General features: G+C 38.4%; 1 protein-coding gene and 1 long non-coding RNA gene across 3 annotated transcripts in view; one reads left to right on the forward strand and one right to left on the reverse strand.

Moving 5' to 3' along the window:
• The first annotated feature begins 1,984 nt into the window (after positions 1-1,984).
• LOC120516518 lies at positions 1,985-20,375 on the forward strand. Its single transcript, XR_005630855.1, has 3 exons — positions 1,985-2,111; positions 17,306-17,453; positions 20,266-20,375. It is a non-coding gene; the product is annotated as an uncharacterized LOC120516518 (long non-coding RNA).
• Positions 20,376-20,549: 174 nt separating this feature from the next.
• The window catches only part of pex6 (peroxisomal biogenesis factor 6), a 79,244-nt gene continuing 74,266 nt past the window's right edge, over positions 20,550-25,527 (reverse strand). The window contains exons 16-17 of one of the 2 annotated variants that reach the window (XM_039738237.1): positions 24,492-24,631; positions 20,550-21,442 (exon numbers count right to left, since the gene is read on the reverse strand). In XM_039738237.1, the coding sequence (XP_039594171.1) occupies positions 21,306-21,442; positions 24,492-24,631 (277 nt within the window). In that variant the 3' untranslated portion in view covers positions 20,550-21,305. Of the gene's footprint in view, positions 21,443-24,491; positions 24,632-25,527 lie in introns of those variants that run through there. The other variant, XM_039738238.1, reaches the window with a different exon arrangement.

Below are 25,527 nucleotides of genomic sequence, written 5' to 3' on the forward strand. Positions count from 1 at the left end.
ATGACATAGGATTTGAAAAACAACATTTATTTAAATATGCATGTACACACACCAAGGCACATACAAGCACATTCTTTCAAGCCCATGCAGGCAGGCACGCACACAAGCACTTATACAATTTAAAGAAATTTATAAGTGAAGAACCACGTGCTGTATGATGAAGAGAAAGAAATGAACACAAACCTACGTAGATCTGAAAAGATCAATGTGCACAGAGACACTGAGCCACATATGTACCAATCTGTCTATCCATACAGCTTGTTTACTTCATTTGAACTAATGTGTTTAGTTTCAAATTAAATATTATTGAAGTTTCATTTCCTGTTCATTGTATTCTACATTCGTGTACATAATAAATATTATATAAGTAAATGTGCTTGATTGTACAGTAGATTATTGTATTGTATTCTAAAGTGATTTCCTGTAATATCACTAAAGTGAAAGTACTCTTTGGACCATTTCATACCTTTTTGCAATATTAATCATTAGATGCAAAAGTCATACCAAAGCAAAAAGAAAAATAAAAACAAAGTTGATACTATTAATTAAGTAAATGCTATATAACCATGTGACACTTCAAATTGCTACACTTTACTACATGTTAAAGATTAAGAGTTTAATATGCCAATTAGGGTGATATTATTTATAAACACATAGTCAACTTTTATTTTTTGTTAGATTAATATATAACCTAAAATAGATTTTTTTTTATCCATTTTTTGAATAATTGTTATACATTACAGGATGATCGTGGGCTATAACCTCACTGCAAAATCAAACAATTAAAAGAAAGAACACTTGATAGGGCAGAAGTTCACACCTCCATCCGCTTACACACACACTTGAAATTGTGCTAAAGTAAAGATGGCAATTAACCAAGTTTGTCTTTTTTTTTTTTTTTAACTTATTTTTAATTCGGAAGCGTTACAGCCAGTGCCACTGTGCCTCCAAATATGTTAAAATGGAATTCCTACTTTTATTTGTTTAGTTAATATGTACCCTTCCATTTTCTGTGTATATTTTAGCTTCAAAGCTGTAAACAAGGCAGTATGGTGGGACATTTCAGGACAGCACACACTTGATCACAAACCCGAATTCAGTCATTCAAGATAAATTTGGAGTTTCCATTCAGCCTAAATGATATAAAAATTAATTGAGAGGTTTATACTTAACACAGATGTAAAACAAAAAAATTAATATGTTGATTCATTTTCAAACCCATGTAATCTGTTTCTGGGCAGACTCTGTGCAAGTAGCAACCAACCCTAGATGTGGCACCAGTCCCCTACAGAGTCTACTCGCACTTACACCCACACTAACTCCTACAGGGCCAGTTTTGAGTCTGCGGCCAGCCTAATGTACAGGCTTCTGGGATGTAGAAGAAAACCCCACAGAGACATGGGTGTAACATGCAAACTCCAAACAGGCCAGTGTTCAGACCCAGTTTCCCAAATCAATGAAGGAGCAGAGCTCTTCACCATACCAGCCTATTCATTTTTCAATACTAGTATATTCTTTTTAATAATGTCATCAATAAAAAATGGAATCCCAATATATGAGGCATATACTCTAACCCACAACCAAATTAGAGCAGTTTAAAAGTGCACATACTGGTAGAAATGAATTGAGTAGCATGTGTTGTGTGAGTGGCTGGAAACCAGCACAGTTTAAAAGTAAAACATCCTTGTTGTGTAGAGCTGGCCTAGAACAGTTTATTTATTTATTTAGTTTAGTATGCTTCTAATGACCTATCAGTTGACCTTTATATTCCCACATCCAGTGGCCCAATCCAGACTTAGGTCAGTATTGTAAACAAGAAAAAAGGGGCTTGCCTATTACTGATAAGTTGTCAGATACCATGGTAACTAAACTGCACTGAAAGCTGATTGGTCCTATTCCTAGGATGCTCTACTCACGTTCCCAGTGAGAAGTGCTGAGTGGACCTTGCTTTTTAAACCCCCATCAGAGTTCATGGCCTCCCATTATTTAGCAGAGTTGTTTTGCGTCCTGGCTGAACCTTCTAGTGTGAGACTACAAACTCCATTTGGATCATATATGTACCAGAGCAGGGACGCCGGGGACATAACTTAACAAATGTGTGGAGTCAATTGGTAAGTGGAATTTTTTTTTTTCCCCAAATCCAAATGTGACAATTCTAGACTCTAAGTCTAGAAAACTCAAAGAAACAATCAAAAGTTAAGTATAATGAAAATCTGATGGTCGCAAATGCTTCAAACAACCCAGATATTTCAAGGGTGAACTGGCTACTTTAAATAATATGTATGTTCACTTGGAATACTAAATAAAAAAACTGCAGTTTCTCTAAAACAAATTTTAACTTCCTTTGCCAAGAAGAGCAATATGTTCCCCCCAGAGTACTGATAAAGGAAATCAACAAGGACTGAGTAAATAACTGTTTAATTTGATCTCAAAGAAAACCGGCAGTGGTTTGTACAACACAGTATGACTTTTCTGAGACTTTACCTGTCAGATGTCCCATTTGTGCTATGTTTAATGTGCAGCAGTAAGAACTGTTTTACTCCTTAACCAGCTGCAGTCATAGAATCCATTCAAAGTATGTGTGCTTACAAGCTACCGTTCTAGAAAACTCTAGTAGTTTGGGGCTAACTTTCTGACCAACTTGTATTGTTCAATACATATCACTCAAAGTTGTCTTTATGCTGTATGGCCCCATTAACACCATCCACCAGGTACAATTTAAAGTGCAAGTAAGATTGCAATGTTGAATCATATTAACAAGTGTGTAAGTATTAGTAGAAAGGTAATAATTAGTGGATGATGTCCATATCTAACACTCAGGGCAGTTGGTAAAACTTAAAATAATAGTTCATAAAGCAGCAAATGAAAAAAAATGTGCCATAAAATGTCTGGGTTTCCAATAGTGAAAAGGAGCAGAATAATTTGAACCAATTGACAGGCTGCATTGCAGTGCATTGATCAACTGATTTTCACGTAAGAAACAATCATGGCAAGGCAGGCTATAAATCAATCAAATGACACAAATAGAATCAGAGATCTTAGAGAGATGTGAACAGGATATATTGATACAGAATCCTCAAGCGAGCAGTCAGTTTTGAGTACCAACTTACTTGGTTTTAAATTTATTTTAAGTTCAACATGAATTCTTTTTCTATAACCTGTTTTGTGTCTTGGTCAGAAACACCAGTGACCAGTCCTGGATGGGATGCCTGTCAATTCACATACTCACACAGGGATGACTTAGAGCTGCAAGTAAGCCTAATGGCATTAATTTGGGCTTGGTTAAAAAAGCACAATCTGAATAAACACGTCAAGTCAATATTTTGATAACCAACATTTGCAAAAAAAAAACTTACAAATAATCTGATTAATGAGAATGGAAGAATGCCGCCAGTATCGTGTCTACATATAATCCTAGTTACTTTAGATCTACTCAAAGAAAGCTAACAGTTTCATCTTATGATTCTGACTGGGGGATAAGTGAGAGAAAACTATCCCATGTCCCCAGGACATGCATGATAGGTGAAATAAACCCAACATTCTCTAACACACTTAAATAAATGCAGGGTTGTAGGGAACTGGAGCGTATCTGAGTAGCATCCAGTGCCATGGAATACGTACCAGTCCTGTACAGGCCACAAATCCATCTCTGGGCCCACTCATGTGCCTGTGAACACACACACACACACACACTGTGCCATTTGGAATGGCCAGTAAACCAAACACTTACATCATGATGTATGTGTCAGGAAAACTGGAATATCCTGGGAAAACCCACTGAGAAATAAGGGAGTGATACAAATTCCATATGGACAACAATTAGAAACTGGGCTCAAACCCAGGATACCAGACCTGTGAGGTTTCAGTGCTTACCACTGCTCTACCATGCCGCCCATGTTTGCTAAAATGAAAACTCTAACGTGGCCTGTTATGGCTGTGCATCCGTAAGATTGTGGGTGAAATTAACTAATGCTGCTTTGTTTTTGATAGTACCAAGATAGGCTCTGTCACACTGTGGCTCTATAATGATAAAATGGAAGGATACATTTGAGGGGTATGTCTGTGCCAGAACAGCATGCCTTACAGTAAACTGGCAACTCATCTAGGACTGGCACCTGCCTCACACCTGATGCTGTCTGGATATGCTACAGGATCCTGTGCCCATTATGAGTGGATGTGTTCAAGTAATGGATGAATAGATTTTCATACAGTGGCCAGCAGAAGGCAGTATTATGCTCATTTTTTTTCCTTTACCATTTAAAACAATTTAGCATTGTCATAAATTTTTTCCATTCTTTTTAACATGCTTGTTCATAGTGCCAAAATGAAAAACACTAGATTACAAACACAGTCCAATACCAATTTTGATATGAAATGTTCCTTTTAAGTAAAAATGCTGACCATCACTGAAGAACTTAAATGGTCAAAGCCTTTTCTGCTGTCTGTAGTACAGTATACAAACTGAAAAGGCTGCTAACAAACAATAGTGTGTTGAGTATATTTAACACGAACATCAAAAACAATGGCTTTCACATGGTTCTCCTAAATCTAAACATTGCTAGATTTCTCTCCGGCTAGTTAAACTGTGCTCAACCAGCAAACATAAAACAATTGAAGGTATTTCTTTCCGTCATACTCAGCACTCATGATTCTAACCGGCTACAGAGCAATCATCTGGTGTGAGAAAGCAGAGGTTGGACAGGCTCAATCGTTTTAAGCTTTGTAGACCTTATCTGTATAAATACCAAAGCTGCCATGGGTTTAACTGTATGTGTGAGGTGTTTCCCTTGGCAGGCCCTAGAAAGCTTTCTGTTCACAAATCACGATGTGACTTGGTGTCCTGCTTTAGAATAGAAGTAAAGAAATGACACATTTATACTGAGGTGATTGTAATCTTTCTTTGATTAGGAAATGTAAGCCTCCTAACTATGTCAGGGGAAGTACTGGACCAAATCACACACTAGTGCTATTATTTTCTGAATTGCAGGTTAATTATATCCAATAGGTTTTCTATAAGGCTTATTAAACTTGGCCACATTGGTTTAGAGGAACTGAACACCTCCATTTTAAATCTGCATGGCAGGTATATCAGAAAGAACGAACTATACTTATTTGAACCAAACTCTAGAGCAGAGCTCAAATTTACTAAATCTCTCTCAAAAAAAACAAAAAACAAACAAAGACTGAAATGTGTGCTTATTTAGAGTCCACAAGCCAAACTCAGGAACTGGCAGGTCTAAATGAACATTCTTACTCGATGCACACACAATTAATTAAGAGACTGACTATAAGTAAGCCGTCAATGGGCTGAGAAGCCAGGTCAGACAGGAAATATTCAAATCATTAAAAAGAAAAAAAAATGCCAAAACCCTAAAGTTTCCAATTTCCTCTTAACCACTTTTTATAATAAAACCTGAAATCAGCAAATTGTTAGATGGGAAGATCTTAAGTCAAATCTGAGGTTAGTTTTACAAATTACCAACTTCAAAAGGGCAGAGTTTTCATTTTGTGATTGAAGCCAATTACTGTAAATATTTATTTAAAGAAACACCCTTGGAAGAAAATTAGCACTCCAATACGTGAAAACACTTAGTTACGGTTATGTAGGACAGGCATAACTTTTTATATGGCCCTGAACTATAGCATCTGATGAATAAATAACAATGTAATTTTCCAGTTTCAAGAACACTTAATCCAGTTCATGCTTGAGAGTCTGATCCATTACTAGTGGCATCAAGCACAAGGAATCCACCACCTTTGGACCTCTGCCAGTCCATTATAGGGGCTGCTCATGCAATAACAAAGTGTCAACTCAGAGTTGCTAATGAATGTCATTAGCAGGTCTTTGGGAATGAGGGAGGGAGACCCATACACACACTAAGAAAATGTGCAAATTCCATATGGATGAAACTGAGCTTGGCTTTGAAGCTCGGAATGTTGGAACCATGAGGTAGTAACACTAACTACTGTGACATCATGACACACAACAAGGAAAAAAGAGAAATATCAATTAGATAGATAGATAGATAGATAGATAGATAGATAGATAGATAGATAGATAGATAGATAGATAGATAGATACTTTATTAATCCCAAGGGGAAATTCACATATGACAGCAGCAGCATACTAAAAAAAAATATTAAATTAGTGATAAAAGTGCAAGTAAAACAGACAATAACTTTGTATAATGTTAACGTTTACCCCCCCCCCACCCCAGGTGGAATTGAAGAGTCACATAGTGTGGGGTCTCCTCAGTCTGTCAGTGGAGCAGGATGGTGACAGCAGTCTGTTGCTGAAGCTGCTCCTCTGTCTGGAGATGATCCTGTTCAGTGGATTCTCCATGATTGACAGGAGTCTGCTCAGCGCCCGTCACTCTGCCACAGATGTCAAACTGTCCAGCTCCATGCCTACAATAGAGCCTGCCTTCCTCACCACTTTGTCCAGGCGTGAGGCTTCCCTCTTCTTTATGCTGCCTCCCCAGCACACCACTGCGTAGAAGAGGGCACTCGCCACAACCATCCGATAGAACATCTGCAGCATCTTATTGCAGATATTGAAGGACACCAGTCTTCTAAGGAAGTATAGTCGGCTCTGTTCTCTCTTGCACAGAGCATCAGTATTGGCAGTCCTGTCCAATTTATCATCCAGCTGCACTCCCAGGTATTTATAGGTCTGTACCCTCTGCACAGTCACCTCTGATGATCACGGGGTCCATGACGGGCCTGGGTCTCCTAAAATCCACCACTAGCTCCTTGGTTTTGCTGGTGTTCAGGTTTAAGTGGTTTGAGTCGCACCATTTAACAAAGTCCTTGATTAGCTTCCTATACTCCTCCTCCTACCCACTCCTGATGCAGCCCACGATAGCAGTGTCGTCAGTGAACTTTTGCACGTGGCAGGATTCCGAGTTATATTGGAAGTCCGATGTATGTTGGCTGAACAGGACCAGAGAAAGTCCAGTCCCCTGCAGCGCTCCTGTGTTGCTGACCACAATGTCAGACCTGTAGTTCCTGAGACGCACATACTGAGGTCTGTCTGTAAGATAGGCCACGATCCATGTCACCAGGTGTGAATCTACTCCCATCTCTGTCAGCTTGTCCCTAAGGAGCAGAGGTTGGATGGTGTTGAAGGTGCTATAACAACAAACGCAAGCGGTTTCTGTGAGGCAGAGTTACCGAAGACTAAATAGTGTCAGCGTTGTGCTTTCATCTAGTGACCAAAAGCTCAAACAGTGAAGAAGCAGAAGTTGACTTCCGCGAAAAGGAATTATGGTAGCATTAAATGAACTAAATACTGATTCAAATAATAGGTGTTATTTATTCAGATGACGAAATTTCACACCACACTAAATTTGGGGGTCCACGTATTATTGTATTTAAACAGTTTCATTGGTTTTTGCTCACAACAGGCTTGTCATAAAGGGTTTTGCACAGATAAATTAAATTTCAGGGACCAATGCGTACCACCTGAAAAGGCTCCCCACAGTTTGGGAACCGCTGGTTTAAGATACATTGGCCCCACAGGAGGGCCAATGCTGAACAACAATGAACCTTATTAAAACGTCCATGAAGAAAATCCCACTTTGCTCGTGTTGCATAATCCACATCAGTTATCCAATTGTATGCTCACTGCATCTAAAATATTGTTAAATAAATACAGAAAATCAGAGTGGGACACAAATGTGAAGCACATTCAGATGAGATTGAACTTTTGAACTGAAAACACAACTCTTGACAAATGAATGCATGGGGAGAGGCGGTTTAAAAATGACTGGATGAATGCTATGTTTATTTTTCAAGCATAATTTCATTTTGCAGGGAACACTAAGCATTCTGCCTGTAAACTCTTAAAAGAGAATTATTGTCAAATTACATACCATAGATACTCACGTATTAGTCGATCTCGCAGATAAGTCGAGTGTATTTTTAAGCTGAAAATTATGAAATTTGTTATGACCCGCGTATGAGTCGAGGGTAAAACTTGGGTTTTTTCATGGCCCGTTGTCTTAAGAAGTACGGTTTTCTCACCAATACCTGCTACAGTTCGATTCACCAGCATATCAAATGTCATTGGCGTTTCATCCATGTTACCAATGTTACTGGGATCGAAGTCATGCCTTTGTCTTTGCTTGATGATAAATTTATGAAAGGAACTGACCTTTTCTTCTAGATCTTTCGGCAGCTTCTGCACGATTTCTGTTCACTGACGAAGGCACAGCCCATATCTGTTCATAAACTGCGTACACCTGCCAGCCGATGCTTGAAATTCCAACAAAGGCTTATGTGGTGTTATGGGTCCACATCTCTCTTAGCAAAGGCCGTTTTAGTTTTTAAATAATTAATCACCGCGCTCGCAACTTAGCAAGCCGCAGGGCGATCTGCGGTGTGGGCGTTTCTCACCTAGTACACAGGTGAGGGACTGCCCACATCCGTGACTGTTCCTGTGGCTAATGTGCTGCAGCTGCTATGTCCTCTCTGCATATAAAGAGAAGCACGAGTCAGTTAGAGAGGAAGGAAAAACGGAGTAAAAAAAAAAAACCAAGGAAGATAAAGAAAGACGGAGGGGGCTGGAGAAAGCAGGAGAGAGAGGCGGTGTGAGTAGGCGAGCGAGCATACGAGCGCTCGCAGGCAGCTGTGTGGAAGCCTGGGTGCTAGGCCGGGTTTTTAAAGGATTGTTTTTCTATTTTATTGATTTTTAAACTTCCACGTTTGCTTTATGGATTATTTATTTAATGAAGAGTTCTTTCTAATCACTGCACTGTTTACTTTGAACACTAATTTTGATTGACTGTTTTAAATAAAAGCACTGTGCCATTACCCAAATTCTATGGAAAATTGTGTTTCCCCGTGGATAAGTCGACCCTGTTTTTTGAACGAATTTTAAGGCATAAATTTTTCGACTTATACGCGAGTATCTACGGTAATTATTTCACTGAACAATGCTTAGAACATATTTAATCATTCTAGGGATCAAATCCATTCATTCATTTTTAAAATTCTATATTCCATTATAGGACTGCAGGCACTTCTAGTGAATTTGTAAAGTGAAGTTATGTAATGTGTTACTATTTGAAACATCTACTTGTTTTATACAACTGCTACCATTAAGGTTCATAATGCTGAATGACTGGCCACTGTACATTTGAATTAGATATACCAGAGTATGAAAAATCACACATCCGTTGGACAGCAACAAACCAACCCCAGGTAATCAGTAAAATGTCTGGGTGACTCCACAGACTTACAGGTTGGAATGGAGATGTTCAACTATTTTCAAAGTATCCCTTCAGCTAAAGCTACAAAAACACATTACATGGTCTGATATCAAAATGTTTGTTAATGTTTATAAACAAAGAAAGCACAGAACGGGGGGCCTTATGCAAATGATTGAATTGTACCTACTGGAATTCTAGCTATCCAGTTGTCTTGAACGCTTTGCATAATAAAGAATTATATTTATGGGCATGAATGCCCACAGGTCCAGATATGGGTGAACATTGTTGTGTGATTGTGCCCAGTATTAGGCTGGCATTCCATGCAACATTCAATTCCATTTAATTTACTGTTGCCATATCTTACAGTAAAATGTAAAATATTTTTGTCATTCCTGCTGGTGGAGAAACATACAGAGACCATTCAATGCGTAGTAGAACACCTTTGCAGTCGTAAATTACCACTCAATGCAAAGACAGTACAAATTAGTGAATACATGATTAAATACATTATATAACCTTCAACATTAAATGAAAATAACACATATCAGATATAAACGAACCTTTCTTTGTGTCCTGTGACTGATGCTGCCATTTGTGTATTGCATTAAGTGGGGTATAAAAATACATGGATGGTTTTAGTGGTTATTCTTTCACACTTGAAGCGAGTGAATGGACAGGTGTGGATTAGCGGGGGGTGGACAGTGTCCATCTGGTGAAGAATCCGTAATAAAGTTTTAGTCTGTCTTGGCATTTAGGTGCCCTCCTACATATCCAAATGCCCACTCCAGGGAGACTTACAAGTAAAGCCAGTATTTCTGTAGTACAACCATTGGTCATTAAAGTGTTACCTTTTCTGTTTATTTTACAATCCAACTGAAGCTCCTTGTAGTTGGAGACCGAGTTTTATTATCTGCCTGGTCTAACTACACTTTTCAATTACTGATCTGGAACACACTTTACAAAGCTAAATACAGTATTAAGGATATGCTATGCTTACAATGTATAACTGAACAAAGCTGTTAACACCCAACATCACAAGGTACTTATTGTTATTCTGAACTTTATCAGGTAATGAAGACATTTTTTGTGTAAGATGGCTATACTCACTAATTATGGTGCTGAAGAATGACAATGTTTGCATGTTGTTTGGCCCACATAAGTAAGACTTTCTCTGCAATCTGTACTGTAATGTAATGACAGTAATGACTCTATAGAACAACCACAGTAAGTGCACAACAGTGGTGTAGCAGTTAGTAATTTATAGCTGAGATGAGTTTTACTCCCACATCTTCCAAAACACACATGTGAAGTAAATTGAAGATTCTCAACTGGCTCAGTATGAGGGTGGTGGACTGAAGACCTAATCAAGACTGGTTTCCGTCTTGCACCTAATGCTACCAGGATAGGACCCACAAACTTGAATGGGATTTAGCGAGTTTAGTAATAAGCAGTTGGATAAATGAATATCTGCAGCAGTTATTTTATGAGACAACAGCATTATAGATTCTAAGGTTCTTCTATAAATTTAGGTAATGTCAGATAGCCCCATGTGAACGAAACACCTCTAATGTAGTTAACAGAGATTCTCCAAAAAAAAAAAAAAAATACCATTTTGAGCATAATGTTCTTGAGGAAAATGCAAACTCTGAAGTATATATGGCTAAGACCAATTGGCTGCTTCACACTTCCCTAAGCAATCCATCCCTTAAACTATGGCAGGCTGGCTAATTGGTAGCCAGGGCTGCATTCTAGGGCTCTGTCCGCACTTTAGAACATTAGAAACATTTAGAGAAGAACAGGCTAATCAGCCCAACAAAGCTGGCCAGTCCTATTCACTTAATTCTTTCAAAATAACATCTAGTTCTGAAGGTCCCTAAAGGCCTACCGTCTACCACGCTACTTGGTAACTTATTTCATGGTTCTCTGTGTGAAGAAAAACTTACTAATGTCAGTCAGTCATTTTCTAACCTATTTATTCCTAAACAGTGTTGCAGGGGGTGCTGGAGCCTATCCCAGTCAGCACTGGGTGCAAGGCAGGAACAAACCCTGGACAGGGTGCTAGTCCATCACAGGGCTAATACATATCGTACACACACACCTAACCGCACACTAAGGCCAATTTAGTACCGCCAATCCACTTAACCCACATGTCTTTGGACTGTGGGAGGAAACCAGACCTCCAGTAGGAAACACTTACTAATGTTTGTGCAAAATTTACCCTTAATCCTGGAATCAGCCTAGTCATTCTCCTCTGGACTTTTTCTAGTGCTGCTATGTTCTTTTTGAAGCCTGAAGACCACAACTGTACACAGGACTCCAGGATGAGGCCTCACCAGTGTGTTATAAAACTTGAGCCTAAACTCCTTGGACTTGTACTCTACACGTTGTGCTATGTAACCCAACATTCTGTTAGTCTTCTTAATGGCTTCTGAACACTGTCTGGCAGTTGATAGTGTCGAGTCCATTATGATTCCGAAATTCTTATCATAAGGTGTACATTCAAATTTCAGGCCGCCCATTGTATATCCAAATCTAACAATTTTACTTCCTACTTATAATACTTTACAGTTACTGACACTAAATTTCATCTGCCAAAGCCTTTATGCTCTCCAAGTCCCCCTGTAATGATTCAACAGATTCTCAATTATCTGCCAATCTACAGTACCTATCTTGGTTTCATCTGCAAACTTGACCAGCTTGTTTTTTATATTCCAATCCAAATAATTTATGTATATTAATCAGTGGCCCCAGCACTGATCCCTGATGCACACTACTCTTAACCTTACCGAACTCTAATAACGTTCCTTGTACCATAAATCTCTACTTTCTGTTGTGTTTTAGCCAATTTTGTACCCATCTACACACAACACCCTAATCTCCCATATCTTTCAGTTTGATACCCAGCCTCTCATGTGGCACCTTATCAAATGCTTTCTGAAAGTTAAGATACAATAAATAATGTCACATGCTCCGCTTTGATCATATCATTTTGTTGATTCCTCATAGAATTCCAGCATGTTAGTAAAACACAACTCTCTCTCTTCTGAACCCATGCTGACTGTTCAGTAAAACTACTGTCCTTGCCATGTGTTGCTTAGTCTTATCCATAATTTCTTCCATTAATTTTCCTGTGATGTATGTTAATCTTACTGGCCAATAGTTACTTGGATCTGCACAGTCACCCTTTTTATATAATGGGATCATATATGCCATTTTCCAGTCCTTCAGAATTTCCCCAGTGTGGAGTGACGTCCTAAAAATATGACTCAAGGGCTTATATATGTACTCGCTAACCACCTTAAGATAAATTTTATCGGGTCCTGGTGATTTGTTTGATTTCAGCCTTTTCAATTTAAGCAGTACTTCTCCCTCTATAGTTACCAAATCCCTCAGTACCTCCTCAGTAGTTTCTGTTACTGTTGGGAGGTTATCCACTTCCTCAGAAAAATTTAACTTTTGACATCTTTAATGCAATTTAGAAAAATGTTGACTAAAGCCTATTTATTTTTAGGTGAATTTCTCCTTGGGATTAATAAAGTATCTATCTATATATCTATCTACAGTATAGTTTTATCTATTTCAGTATATGTTAGTTATCCTTTACCATTCCTGATACACTTCACCTCTTCCTTGACTATTGTTTTTCTCCTAAAATACTGAAAGAATTTCCTTGGGTCATCTTGTGCCTAATCTTCTATATTCCTGTCTAACTGCACTTTAGCGTCCCTAATATCCTCCTTAATGGTTGTCTCCATGCTCTCACATACCCTACGATTTGCATTGGGGTTATCAGTCTTGCACGCCTTATACAGCTGTTTTTTCCTGATTTGCAGCTTCTTTTTCAACTTCTTATTAATTCACTGCAGAGTTTTAATTTCCTACTAATTCCAAATTGTTGGATGTACCTGTCCTGCATTGAAACATTTCTAAACCTGTTCCACTGCTCCTCAACTGTTTCTACACTTAAACGCTTACGCCAGTTTATCCCTTTTAGACTTTGTCCTTACCAAAGTTACACTTAATGTTTTAACCTATGCATCTGTGCTCTTCCAAGACATTGAGAACTGTACTGTGTTATGGTCACTTGACCCTAGTGGTTTAATCGCCTCTACACCCTGAATTCTATCCTGATAATTACAAAATACTAAATCAAGATAGACCCTCCCAATATTACTTGTGTTACTTCTTTTACTTGTGAACTTAAACTTTGACTTAGAATTTACGTTTCTGCACATATTTGTTTTTACACAATTGTTTGTCCCTTTGTGTACAATTCTAAACCTGGCTTATCTTAAACTCCCAATCCTCCACTTACCTACTTTTATGCCTCCCCAACACAATGGTGTTCTTACAGTTCAAATGTAACCCACCCATCTCAGTGGAACAGGTCCCATTTGTCCCAGAAGGAGTCCCAATGCTCCATAAACCTACACCAAGATCTGAGGCACACATTAAGCCTTCTTGTCTCCTCAGTCTTAGATGGACTGGTGTGTGGCACAGGCAGAACTTAGAAGACTACTTTGTCAGTTTTTCTCCTCAGTCTGGCATCTAACTCTTTAAATTTGGTCTTGGATTTGAAGAACTTACAGCCTGCCCTTATCTACATTATCTAACGTGGACAAACCTAATTTGAAAATGCAGACATTAGTCTCCATTTTCACTTTTTATCCACACTAACTTGGTGTTTTCAACCTGTGAAAACAAAGACTTCTAAAACTGCCCTCCAGCGCTGTATACTTCTTAAAACACGGCCTTAGCATTGTGGTGGGGATGGGCGAAAAACACAGCCTTTTGAAAAAGTAGACACTAATTGCGCTTTGATTTGTTTCTGCTTATTATGTGACCATTCCCTGAATGAATCCAAATGATTATAACTTGTCATTCCCTGACTGGTGCCCAGTCATGGATGAAAAACATATTCCAACATAAGAAGCGTTGCTTTTTATGGAGCTTGTTGTGATGCTTACCTGTATGAATGTAAATTGTGTTTTGTACAGGTTGAATGCTGAATGCATGTATAAAAATCGATTAATGTACCAATCACTACAGTTTTGCAATAAAGCCTGTGGCTGGCAGCGTCACCATCCCTCCAGGGATCACTGGTTTTGGGTAAGACGTCTATACTGCATGCAAAGCACACATTCGGTTGCTTACATGTTTGAATTTACATAGTGTTTTGTAAAGTTTGAATGCTGCATATGTGCTCAAAAGGCAAACAAGTTACCTATCACTACAGTACTAGGGTGTTGTACCGTGTTAGCCATTGTGAATGTAGTGAAAAGTCAAGCAAAATGACCCCTTTTATTGGCTGATTAAAATGATTACAATATACAAGCTTTGTAGGCAACTCAGGCAAAACGTAAACAAATTACATACATTACATCTTGCCTAAAGAAAGGGCCTGAGTTGCCTCGAAAGCCTGCATATTGTAATCTTTTTAGTTAGCCAATAAAAGGTGTAATTTTGCTTGACCTATCACTACAGTAATAAATCCAATGGTTGGCAGTTTTACCATCCCTCCAGGGAGTTGGTTTTAAGAAAGATGTCTAAGCTGCATGCATGCCCAGTGCAGGCAGATGGCTACTTCATACATGGATTGAAAGTTGTTCAATTGTTCAGCAGTTAGGATCAAATTATGCACAAAGCACTAAGTTATTATCACTGAAATGTAAAATATACAAGAGAGATTGTTTTCAAAATCAATATACTTCTATGCTATTAACTGGGTCACATTTCATTTGGATTGAGAATTTCATTGTCGAGTTAAGCCCACAGATTCACATTCTGACAGGCACTGCGATAAGGGTCAAATCATGTTCGAGGATCCTAAAAACATAAAAACTAGTTGAGCGCTCAGTCAAAATTATGGCCCCATCACAATACTTTTCCATATATATGTACAGTACCTACAGTCCACACATTTATCTCAGTAGAGCAAAATCTAACAGACCAATTTTTCTCAGAATGTAATGTTCACATGTAAGGTAATGTTCTTCAGTATTTCTTCTTTCAAGACCTGATCATAATATTTCTTTCAAGAAATATCATATAGTGGAAGGTTCTTTGCCACAGCTTAATGAATTTCTCAACTTCCTCCTTATGCATTCACAAATGCCTAAGAATAAAGTCACTTCACGACTGGTCAATTGAGACTGAACCACAAAATCAACTCACGTGACCATTCAAATCAAACTCAAACTCACCATTGTCAGTTTTTTTGACAGGTCTGAAAACCATTAGGAGCCTGTAAAACACTCATATTGGGTCAAAATGTATCTCATAACTTGCAAGTACCAACAATGTTCTTTTGATTTTGTACCAGCCTAAAAATCCCATAGCGTATAGACGCCCTATGTTTATCTCGGCACTAAAGGACAAGTAGAGAGAACTCCAAAAAGTCAATGTCCAGCTAAAGGAAGACAGTGTAAAAAATGTGGTAAATTAAACCACTTCGCTAAAGTTTGCAGGACTGGGAAATGTAAACCCGTGTGTGATGTCTCAGATAAAGAGGAAGACGAGCTGTTTATTGATGCAGTAAGAAAGGAACAACCCTCTGAATCTGAACAAGCCTTTGTAGACATATCAATAGGAAAGCAAGGTGTAAAGCTCAAGTTTAAATTAAGTTCATAGACACGCTGCCGCTAAATATTCGCAGGCAAATCCACAACTTAATACTGGGAATGCCTGTTGAGCATCTTAGCTTCACGAGTACCGATTTGGGTAGTGAACACTTCGATGAATGAAAGCTGTTATCGTTACAACGGTTGACAAACACGGAATATAACTTGAACACAACACAGCCTAAAAATACGAACCTGATTGAAAGAAATAATGATAATCAAATCCTTGATGACAGCAACACTCATAACAGTCACAAAACAAGTACACTGACAATCATGTTACGTTATTATTAAAATGTTTCCTTTTCTTTTTCATAACTTCTTTAACGCAGTACTTCTCCGCTGCGAAGCATGGGTATTTTGCTAGTATATATATATATATATATATATATACATATACATATACACACACACACAGTGCAGGCCAAAAGTTTGGACACACCTCCTTTCAGGTGACTACCTGTTGAAGCTCATCGAGAGAATGCCAAAAGTGTGCAAAGCAGTAATCAGAGCAAAGGGTGGCTATTTTGAAGAAAAAAGAATATAAAAGATGTTTTCAGTTATTTCACCTTTTTTTGTTAAGTACATAACTCCACGTGTTCATTCATAGTTTTGATGCCTTCAGTGAGAATCTACCAATGTAAATGGTCATGAAAATAAAGAAAACACATTGAATGAGGAGGCGTGTCCAAACTTTTGGCCTGTACTGTATGTATGTATATATATATATATATATATATATATATATATATATATATATGAATTTTAATCAGGATAGGTGCTTTGCACAAATTAATGCCTTAGCTGATGATATTAATTGATATAGTCTAGAAATGCTGCCATCATTCTTCTCATAATAAATTTCAAACCTCTTTTAAGTATTTGAAATGGAAAATGGATATGCTCAAATAAAATTTGATGATTTTGTTAGCCAGAGGGTGGTGATGTCATTGCAAGAAAGAAATGCATTGACAATGAACATGAATTTGAAATTATTTCTGTTCAAAACGGTCAATGAACAAGTGCCACTATTCAGACTGGCAATCCATGTTCAAACCCATCTAAGGTGGCAATAAGAACCTGAGTCTACCACAGTGAAGAGTACCAGTCTATCTATCAGTGGGTGTTCAGATTGCTGGATCAACATACTGCATTAGGCAATTTTATATTGACATTTGTAATTTGTCTAAAGTTCAAAACTAGAATAACACCAGATGAATAATAGATTACTATTTATACAATGGCAATATTTTTTAATCCTTTTTTTTATTTTGCATTGCATATAATAGGTGTGAATTTGTGCTATAAAACCAGCCACACAAAAGTCTGTAAAACAATTATTTTGAAAGGAGTAAAACACATGCTAGTCCATGTCCACTTTATCTGAATAAATCAGTAAAAAAAATCTTTAGGACCAAAAATGTATTTACTGTGTCTTATTGTGACTGTGTCTGTGTCCATAAACCCCTCCAGGTTTCCCAAAGGGACGCTACTGAGAAGCTGGCTCACCAAGTCCCGACCAAGACTTCTTTTACTGATAGCAGGCTTGAAAAGACCACAAGTGACACTGATGAGAAGAAAAAGGATGAAGCGCACAAAAGTAGCAAAGGCCACGTAAGCGGTAAATATGGATATTCCACGTGTAAGACTGACCAGGGCACCACTGTAACATCTCTTTTCAGTTGACATCTTATAATAATAAATTGTGTAAAAATGACTTGTAGAGCAGCAGGCCAGGTACAGGCATTGAACTGGCATAGTACTAAAGATACTGCTAGCTAATGGTGGCATACAGTGTTGTAAATGTTACAGATAACGGTAACCTGTAAATCTCAGTCTAGTTTTATTGTAATGTTTTGACATTTTTCAAGTTTCTTTTAAAAGATATTGTTGTAAAAATCCATTTGATATTAGCTGCTCACTTAAACTGCTTTTCACCAAACTGGTATGTTAATAAATGTGGGGCATGAATACACAGCATGCCAACCCCAGCTGTACTCAGAAGCAAAGACTAAATTTGCTTAGAAAGCAATGTACTGAGAAATAGACTAGCAAAATCAGGCAGTAGAGGAGGAACTGTCCGAGACTGGGGTAACCGAGTATTTTAATGGGTGGTCTAGTGGGAGATGTAACATGCAGTATATAGCTCTGGTAGTTAAAAGGTGCAGTCTCCAGCAGAGGGTGGAAGTGAGAACCCCAGAAGTAGCACGTTCCCTCATAGTCTGATGAGCTCATTTAGACATGTACTGCACATATCCTCTAAGCATACTGCATCAGCAGTGTCAGTGATCTTGGAGCGTCCAGACCTGACCTTGTCTGCTTACATCATTTTCATGTTAAGTCCTCTAGTGGCATCTGGGAGTATAACGCATGCTCCCGGGACATTGGATCATTGTTTCTGGGCTGCAACACATCAAGTTTATTGTAAATATTAACTTTTAAATATCAACTTTTGAAGCATTTCAGAAAAAAAATGTATTTTTTCCTCTATTCAGTTAAGCTTATAAAAATACAACCAAGTTAAGAGAAAGATGTGATTATTTAGGGAAGTGGTTCCCAAACGCTGTCCTGACGACCCACTGTGGCTGCAGGTTTTTGTTTCAACCAACTTCTGTTTTTAATTGGACTCCTACCCTAATTAAGTGAGCTGTTATCTCCCTGTTTTTTGTGTTTTGGGATCAATGTAGAAATTAAAAAAACAAGTTTGGTAATGTTTTATTAAAATGGACTAAGCACCACAGTTATGTGGTGATAATGTAGTTTGTCTTTTTTCATTCTGATTTTCATTGTGCTTTTCCAGGTGTTCTGGTTGTTTAATCCATTATCTGCTAATCAGTGGGTCTGACACTGAAGTAGTTGCACCCTTTCATCATTCAGTGCTGTTTGCCCTGGTGTCTGTCCTGCTTGTCACTGTTACGATACAACGCGGGGAGCAAACTACACAGAAAAAGGGCAGAATATTAGTAGTGATGGGGAAATGAAGCCTCATGAAGCTTTGAGGTTCTATTTCTATTTGTGCCAAAAAAGATTTGAAGCCTCAGCCCCAGTAAGAACAGCGACATCTGGTGGTTAACTGAGGTCAAGACAAGCTCTCAAGAGCACAGGTGAAGCAGCACTCACTGTTTCAGTCTCATATCACCAATAAAAAGGTCAGAAAAGTCTGTTCATTTTATTCTGCTAAGGTCCTTGTCCATTTATACTATTTAAGGAATACACAATCATTAGACATTAAATAATGAATATATTTCTTAGAAGAGACTTTGGCACTGTACCAGAAGTAAGTGTTCTGTGTCATCTCTAATTAATTTAATTCTTTTAATAATTCTTTTGCATTTATATAGCGCTTTTCTCACTACTCAAAGCGCTCAGCAATTGCAGGTTAAGGGTCTTGCTCAAGGGCCCAACAGGACAGAGTCCCTTTTGGCATTTACAGGATTCGAACAGGTAACCTTCCAAGTGCAGACTTAATGTGCAAACACAAGACGCATTCCCCGATTCAATTAAAAACAAATATAATTTGTTTGGAGTATGATGGTTAAAATGTCTGAAGGGTTATTTCAAGCTGATTTAGAAAGTTTAAAAAAAAATAAATCTGAATCCGAAACACTGGACTAAAAAGACATACCAGAGATATTTCCTTCTGCAGCTTTACAAGTGGTGCCACAGGTGTCTCAACATGGATGACGTGTTGTTGTTGTAAGGCAACTCTTGCGTGCCCAGCAAACACCCACCTACACAGTATTGTAAAATTGAAACACAATAATGTTATCATTTAACAGTATAAGAATAAGATTCAGATCAGAACATAAACTGTAGACCATAAGGAGGCAACATATTCTACCTTATTTGGTGGTATGAGTGCTCCCAAACTTTTGAATGCCGTTTTCTGTTGTTAGTTGCCATCTTGTCACCAAAGTTCTCCAAATCTCTTTCTCCTCACAACCCAACATTGTTGAAAGAGAATGATACATTTTATGTAGGCTACCTGTTAATTCAGTGCCAAAGCTGTCAAACCAATGAAGCACGCTGTGAAGCACTGATGACGCGACGGGTCACGTGACAGCGGTGTTTTGACACAGTGATCCGACTCACTATGCTTCAGATTGACTGGCACAAGCTTCGACGCTTCGCTATCATTTTCCCATCTCTAAATACTAGGCAAACAACAAAAGAGAGTTAAGCATTTAAAGCTACAGTAATATTTCTTAATGTCTTATAAAAGCCAAATTTACACTGCTGCCCTTTTCTGAAAGCAGAATAAGAGAAGAGAAAAAAGACCAGCAAATTAAATGAGATCAGTTATTATCACAGATTGTGAATCTGGTTGGCACAAAAACCTGCTGCCACGCTGGAACCACTGATGTAGGGTATAACGTCTTCTTTAAAATGCAGAACATAATTGGGTTTTGTTCCTTACTTTGTTTTTCTTTCAGAACATCTCTGCGAATGCCGCATTTCACTTGAATCTTTAAAGTCCAAAGGCAACAGGAACTGGGTGACAAATGAAGAATAAAATCCACCAGAGAGACTTTTTAGTCATTTCACAGACAATAAGGAAAACACTGGAAATATGACATTTATTTGAATTAAAAAATGGAAATGTTTAAAAATCTGCATTTTCCCACTAATTACACTATTATTTGTACAGTAACACAAAATATACATTTCTTAGGGTTTATTACTTTGGATTTGATTTTAAATTATATACATTTAGCTGAGAGATTCTTTATTTTGATTGTAAATTTAATCCTTTCACAAAATAGGAAAGTTCATTATTTGAATACAATTTCTACTTCCTGACAGACGTGCTCTTTCATCCTGGCTACCCAGCATAATCTATCTGTGTGGCAAAAACTTACTCTGTAAAGCAGATGAATACATTCTTGGGAAAAAAAAACAGCGTTGTTCAAGTGAAATCCTGAGATTCTGCCTGACTGTCTGACCTCCTGAATCCAAAGCAAACCACAATGCTGTCAACGGACTGTCCTTACAATACTGGTGGACGGCGTGTGAATGCCCGGTGTGTCTTGCTGTGTACACTATGTAACAAGGTTTCTTGTTATTAATTCAAGCAAATGTTACAGTAGGGTGTTTTTTTTTGCCTCTCTTTGTATTTTATGCCAAAATGCACTTCCTCAAGAGAAAAAAAAAACTATATTACTGAACATTTTTTTCTGTGCAATAATTATTGTGTTCTGAAGCAATTTATAGGTATGAAATGAGAAGAACTAAATTAATTAGCTAGTGAGGTATATAATAGGATTATATCCACTTAATCAAGCTGCTCATTTACTTAAACACACACACACACACACACGTTCTGTATGAAAACAGTTTGGTTCATGCAGAGCTTCTGTACACTGGTCTAATCACACCTCACTTTTTTTTTTGCAGTCTTGGCACTTAAGATAGAATATCCAGTCTTGTGTTCCCTTTGACAAGCACAATCTTCTGAAATCCATGAGGACTTTTGTTAATTTGCTGTGAATTTCTGTTGGATGAGCTTGTATTTCAGCAGCTCTTGTTCAGATACAGATGGCTGTAGCTTCTCTAATGCACACTGGAAATCTTCCCTCCTTAGTATGAGATCAGACTCTTCTGTTTCTAGACCTGGGTAGGGAAGACACAACGGTTAAGATGATACCAGTACCCAAGTGTAAAGTTTTACTGCCAGGAGCTTTTCAAAACCATAATCTTTTAAATGAATTTCATTTATAATCTCACATGTGAATTACTAAGAGTCCAGCTACTTCCACATCTGCACACTACTAGTAGTTTAATTTATACAATACAATACAATAACAATAACAATAAAAGATTACACCTGTAATTTCAAGAAGCAGAATATTTCAAGTATTGTTTTGTTTCTTGTGTGGAGTGAGCACACAAATTGAAGTCTTAATATTTGAAACAAAACAGTGGTCCTGGTGTGGGTTAGTGTTGGCCGTAACTGTTCTTGTATCTGCGCTCGTCAGACAGCCAGAAGCATTGAAGAAATAAAATGACCTGACAGTGGCAACACAACCAAGAACTAGAAGGAAGGAACAGGCAAGACTCGCCATTCCCGTGAACAGACCTGTGTTGCATTCCTGTGTATGTAAATGGTTCTGTACTTTTCTGATTTGTATTTGTGAATCTTTGTAAAGAAAAAAAAAACACTTTCCGAGCTTATTTGCAATGAACAGCACGATATAATAAAAACACAGAAATGAATTAAAGTGAAAACATAAATCATAATATTCAAGAAAAAGGGAAAAAAGACATTCCTGTAGGTTATAATTGGATACATTCAGGTGGTTTTTTGGTGAGGACTTATAACGTATCCCAAAATATTCCGCATCTGTCAGAAATGTCCTTATTTACCAAAGGTAGGAGTCCATTCCACCCATTTGTTAACACAATCGTTAAATTCAGAACTGCTGGTCATAATGAGGGAAACGTTCCCTTGATATTTTATTTGAGTATGATTTTAGTACACTGCTCACAAAAATTAAAGGAACACTTTAAAGAAACACATTAGATACATCAGATCTCAATATGAAGTTGGATATCTATACAAATAACGACAGGGCAATGTCTTAGGAACAAAAGGATGCCAAGTCTTTTAATGGAAATAAAAGTTTTCTGCCTACAGAGGGCTCAATTGTGTAGACACCCTAAAATCAGAGTGAAATGAAGATGTGGCAGGCTAGTCCATTTTTCAAAAACTTAATTTCTGCTACTCAAAATGCTTTTCAGTATCTTGTGTGGCCCCCACGAGCTTGTATGCATGCTTGACAACGTCGGGGCATGCTCCTAATGAGACAACGGATGGTGTCTTGTGGCATTTCCTCCCAGATCTGTATGAGGGCATCCTTGAGATGTTGTACAGTCTGAGGAGCAACCTGGCGGCACCTAATGGACCGAAACATAATGTCCCACAGATGTTCTATTGGGTTTAAGTCAGGGGATCGTGAAGGCCATTCAATTGTTTCAATTCCTTCATCCTCCAGGTACTGCCTGCATACTCTTGCCACATGAGGCCGGGCATTGTCGTGCAATAGGAGGAAACCAGGACCTACTGCACCAGCGTAGGGTCTGACAATGGGTCCAAGGATTTAATCCTGATACCTAATGGCAGTCAAAATGCCGTTGTCTAGCTTGTAGAGGTCTGTGAGTCGCTCCATGGATATGCCTCCAAGATCATCACTGACCCACCACCAAACCAGTCATGCTAAACGATGTTACAGGCAGCATAATATTCTCCACGGCTTCTCCTGACCCTTTCATGTCTTTCACATATACTCAGGGTGAACCTGCTCTCATCTGTGAAAAGCACAGGACGCCAGTGGTGGACCTGCCAATTCTGGTATTCTATGGCAAATGCCAATTGAGCTCCCCGGTGCTGTACAGTGAGCACAGGGCAGTAGACATTTGGGCCCTCAGGCAACCCTCATGAAGTCTTTCTGGTTGTTTGGTCAGAGACATTCACACCAGTGGCCTGCTGGAGGTCATTTTGTAGGGCTCTGGCAGTGCTCATCCTGTTCCTCCTTGCCCAAAGGAGCAAATACTGGTCCTGCTGATGGGTTATGGACCTTCTATGGCCCTCTCCAGCTCTCCTAGAGTATCTGCTTGTCTCCTAGAATCTCCTCCATGCCCTTGAGACTGTGCAGGGAGACACAGCAAACCTGGCAATGACACATATTGATGTGCCATCCTGGAGAAGTTGGACTACCTGTGCAACCTCTGTAGGGTCCAGGTATCACCTCGTGCTACCAGTAGTGACACTGACTGTAGCCAAATGCAAAACTAGTGAAGAAACAGTCAGAAAAGATGAGGAGGGAAAAATGTCAGTGGCCTCCACCTGTTAAACCATTCCTGTTTTGGGGGTCATCTCATTGTTGCCCCTCTAGTGCATCTGTTGTTAATTTCATTAACACCACAGCAGCTGAAACTGATTAACAACCCCCTCTGCTACTTAACTAACCAGATTAATATCCCATAAGTTTCATTGACTTTATGCTATACTCTGATTAAAAAGTGTTCCTTTAATTCTTTTGAGCAGTATATTTCAGAACAACATAAGTATACAAGATCAGCACTATGCATCTATTAAACTCAAAGTCCCAATGACACTACAGTACTGACAAATGGTGAGCACTTTTCACTGTCTTGAGGTCAGTGCCTCCTGGACGAGCCTCACTGGGCACCTCTGTGTTCTAAGATTTCGGTTACGTATTCCAGTCAGCTTTACTGATATGTACATTTCTTTAAATTCTACCTGCAGAATGTTGTGAACTTTTCAGTTTTTCATTTAGTGATACACTGCATTTAGATACAATTGTACAGAACGTTTTGATACTTGTCTCCACACATTCATTTAGCCTTCTACGCCGAGGGTTATATTAAAAAATATTTCCATAGTCTAAATTCTTAAATGTGCACTCCCTGTAGTTGACCATCACCACTCCAGGCTACTTACACACACAGTGCCTGCTGTAATCATAGTGCATTTTAAACGACAGTACCCTCACCTTACCTGGACTCTGCCTATTTGGCCTATGTGGCTGCCCTGTACATGGGTATTACTGTTGGCAATGGAAAACGAGCCCAGCTGGCATTGCAGTAACAAAGCCATTGGTCAAAATAGCCAAAAATTCAAGACAATCTGCATATAAACCTTCTTCTATCCTCTTGATCTTCTGCTTTAAGGCTGACATCATGGCATCTGAACATAAAGCATACAGATCTGCTCCTGTTAGCTGAGGAGGGCATCTTTCAATAACATCATGAAGGCAAACACTTGGATCCATCTTGAATCTAACAAGAAAGAACATATTCATTCTATATTAGTTAAATGATGCTTTGTAGTGTTTAGCATTCATCATAATAACAAAATCAGGATCAGCTTATGTAAATAATAACAATTTTACTTTATTTTTAATACCTGTGTTGTGAGGTCTCTATGCATTTTAAAAATAGTTTTCAGCAGAAAAGAAAAGAAAGGAATGAAGATCCATCCATTTCTTAAAATGTGCAGTACAAGGTGCAAGACAGTCATCCATATTCATCTCAGGGCACACATCCACTCACGACAGACCATTTCTGAGTTGTAAATGAAGCTATGCCATGGGTATCGCTGGAATGGGGCAGGAAAGCCCACAGTTGGACACAGAGAACATGCCAACTGCACACTGACCAGGACCTGGCACCAGGATTCAAACTTGACACTCGGGAGTTGTGTGCCTGTACTGAATATTAACATCACGATGTTTTTTTTTTTCCTTGATGTACAGCCATGTACAGTTGAACATTTTTTTTACATTTTAGAAAAACAAGGAGAAGTGTCCAGCTGCAGCCAAGGACAGTTTTAGGCCTCAGACAGATCTGAGCACTTCGGACACTATGAAGTCTATAAATTGATGCCCCTTCTGAAGCCCCTCCCCCTTTTTCGCGGTGAACTGACGCCTATGTTACATGACCCTCATGACGATTTCAATTCCCTTTAGTTCCTACACTCAAATGTGGATTCAGCATTTATTAAACTTGTAAACTATCGAGGTCTCTCAGTTTTACATCCGAAGCAGTTGTTTTGATGTCATATATTAGCAACAAATTGAACAAAAAAATCATTTTGTATTTTATAGTATACGTTTAATATCTGCATTTGCCATGTCTAATTCTCGAGACTGCACTTTTTAATACGTTAGTTAAGT

The sequence above is a fragment of the Polypterus senegalus genome, chromosome 16 (assembly GCF_016835505.1).
Source record: "Polypterus senegalus isolate Bchr_013 chromosome 16, ASM1683550v1, whole genome shotgun sequence".
Taxonomy (NCBI): domain Eukaryota; kingdom Metazoa; phylum Chordata; class Cladistia; order Polypteriformes; family Polypteridae; genus Polypterus; species Polypterus senegalus.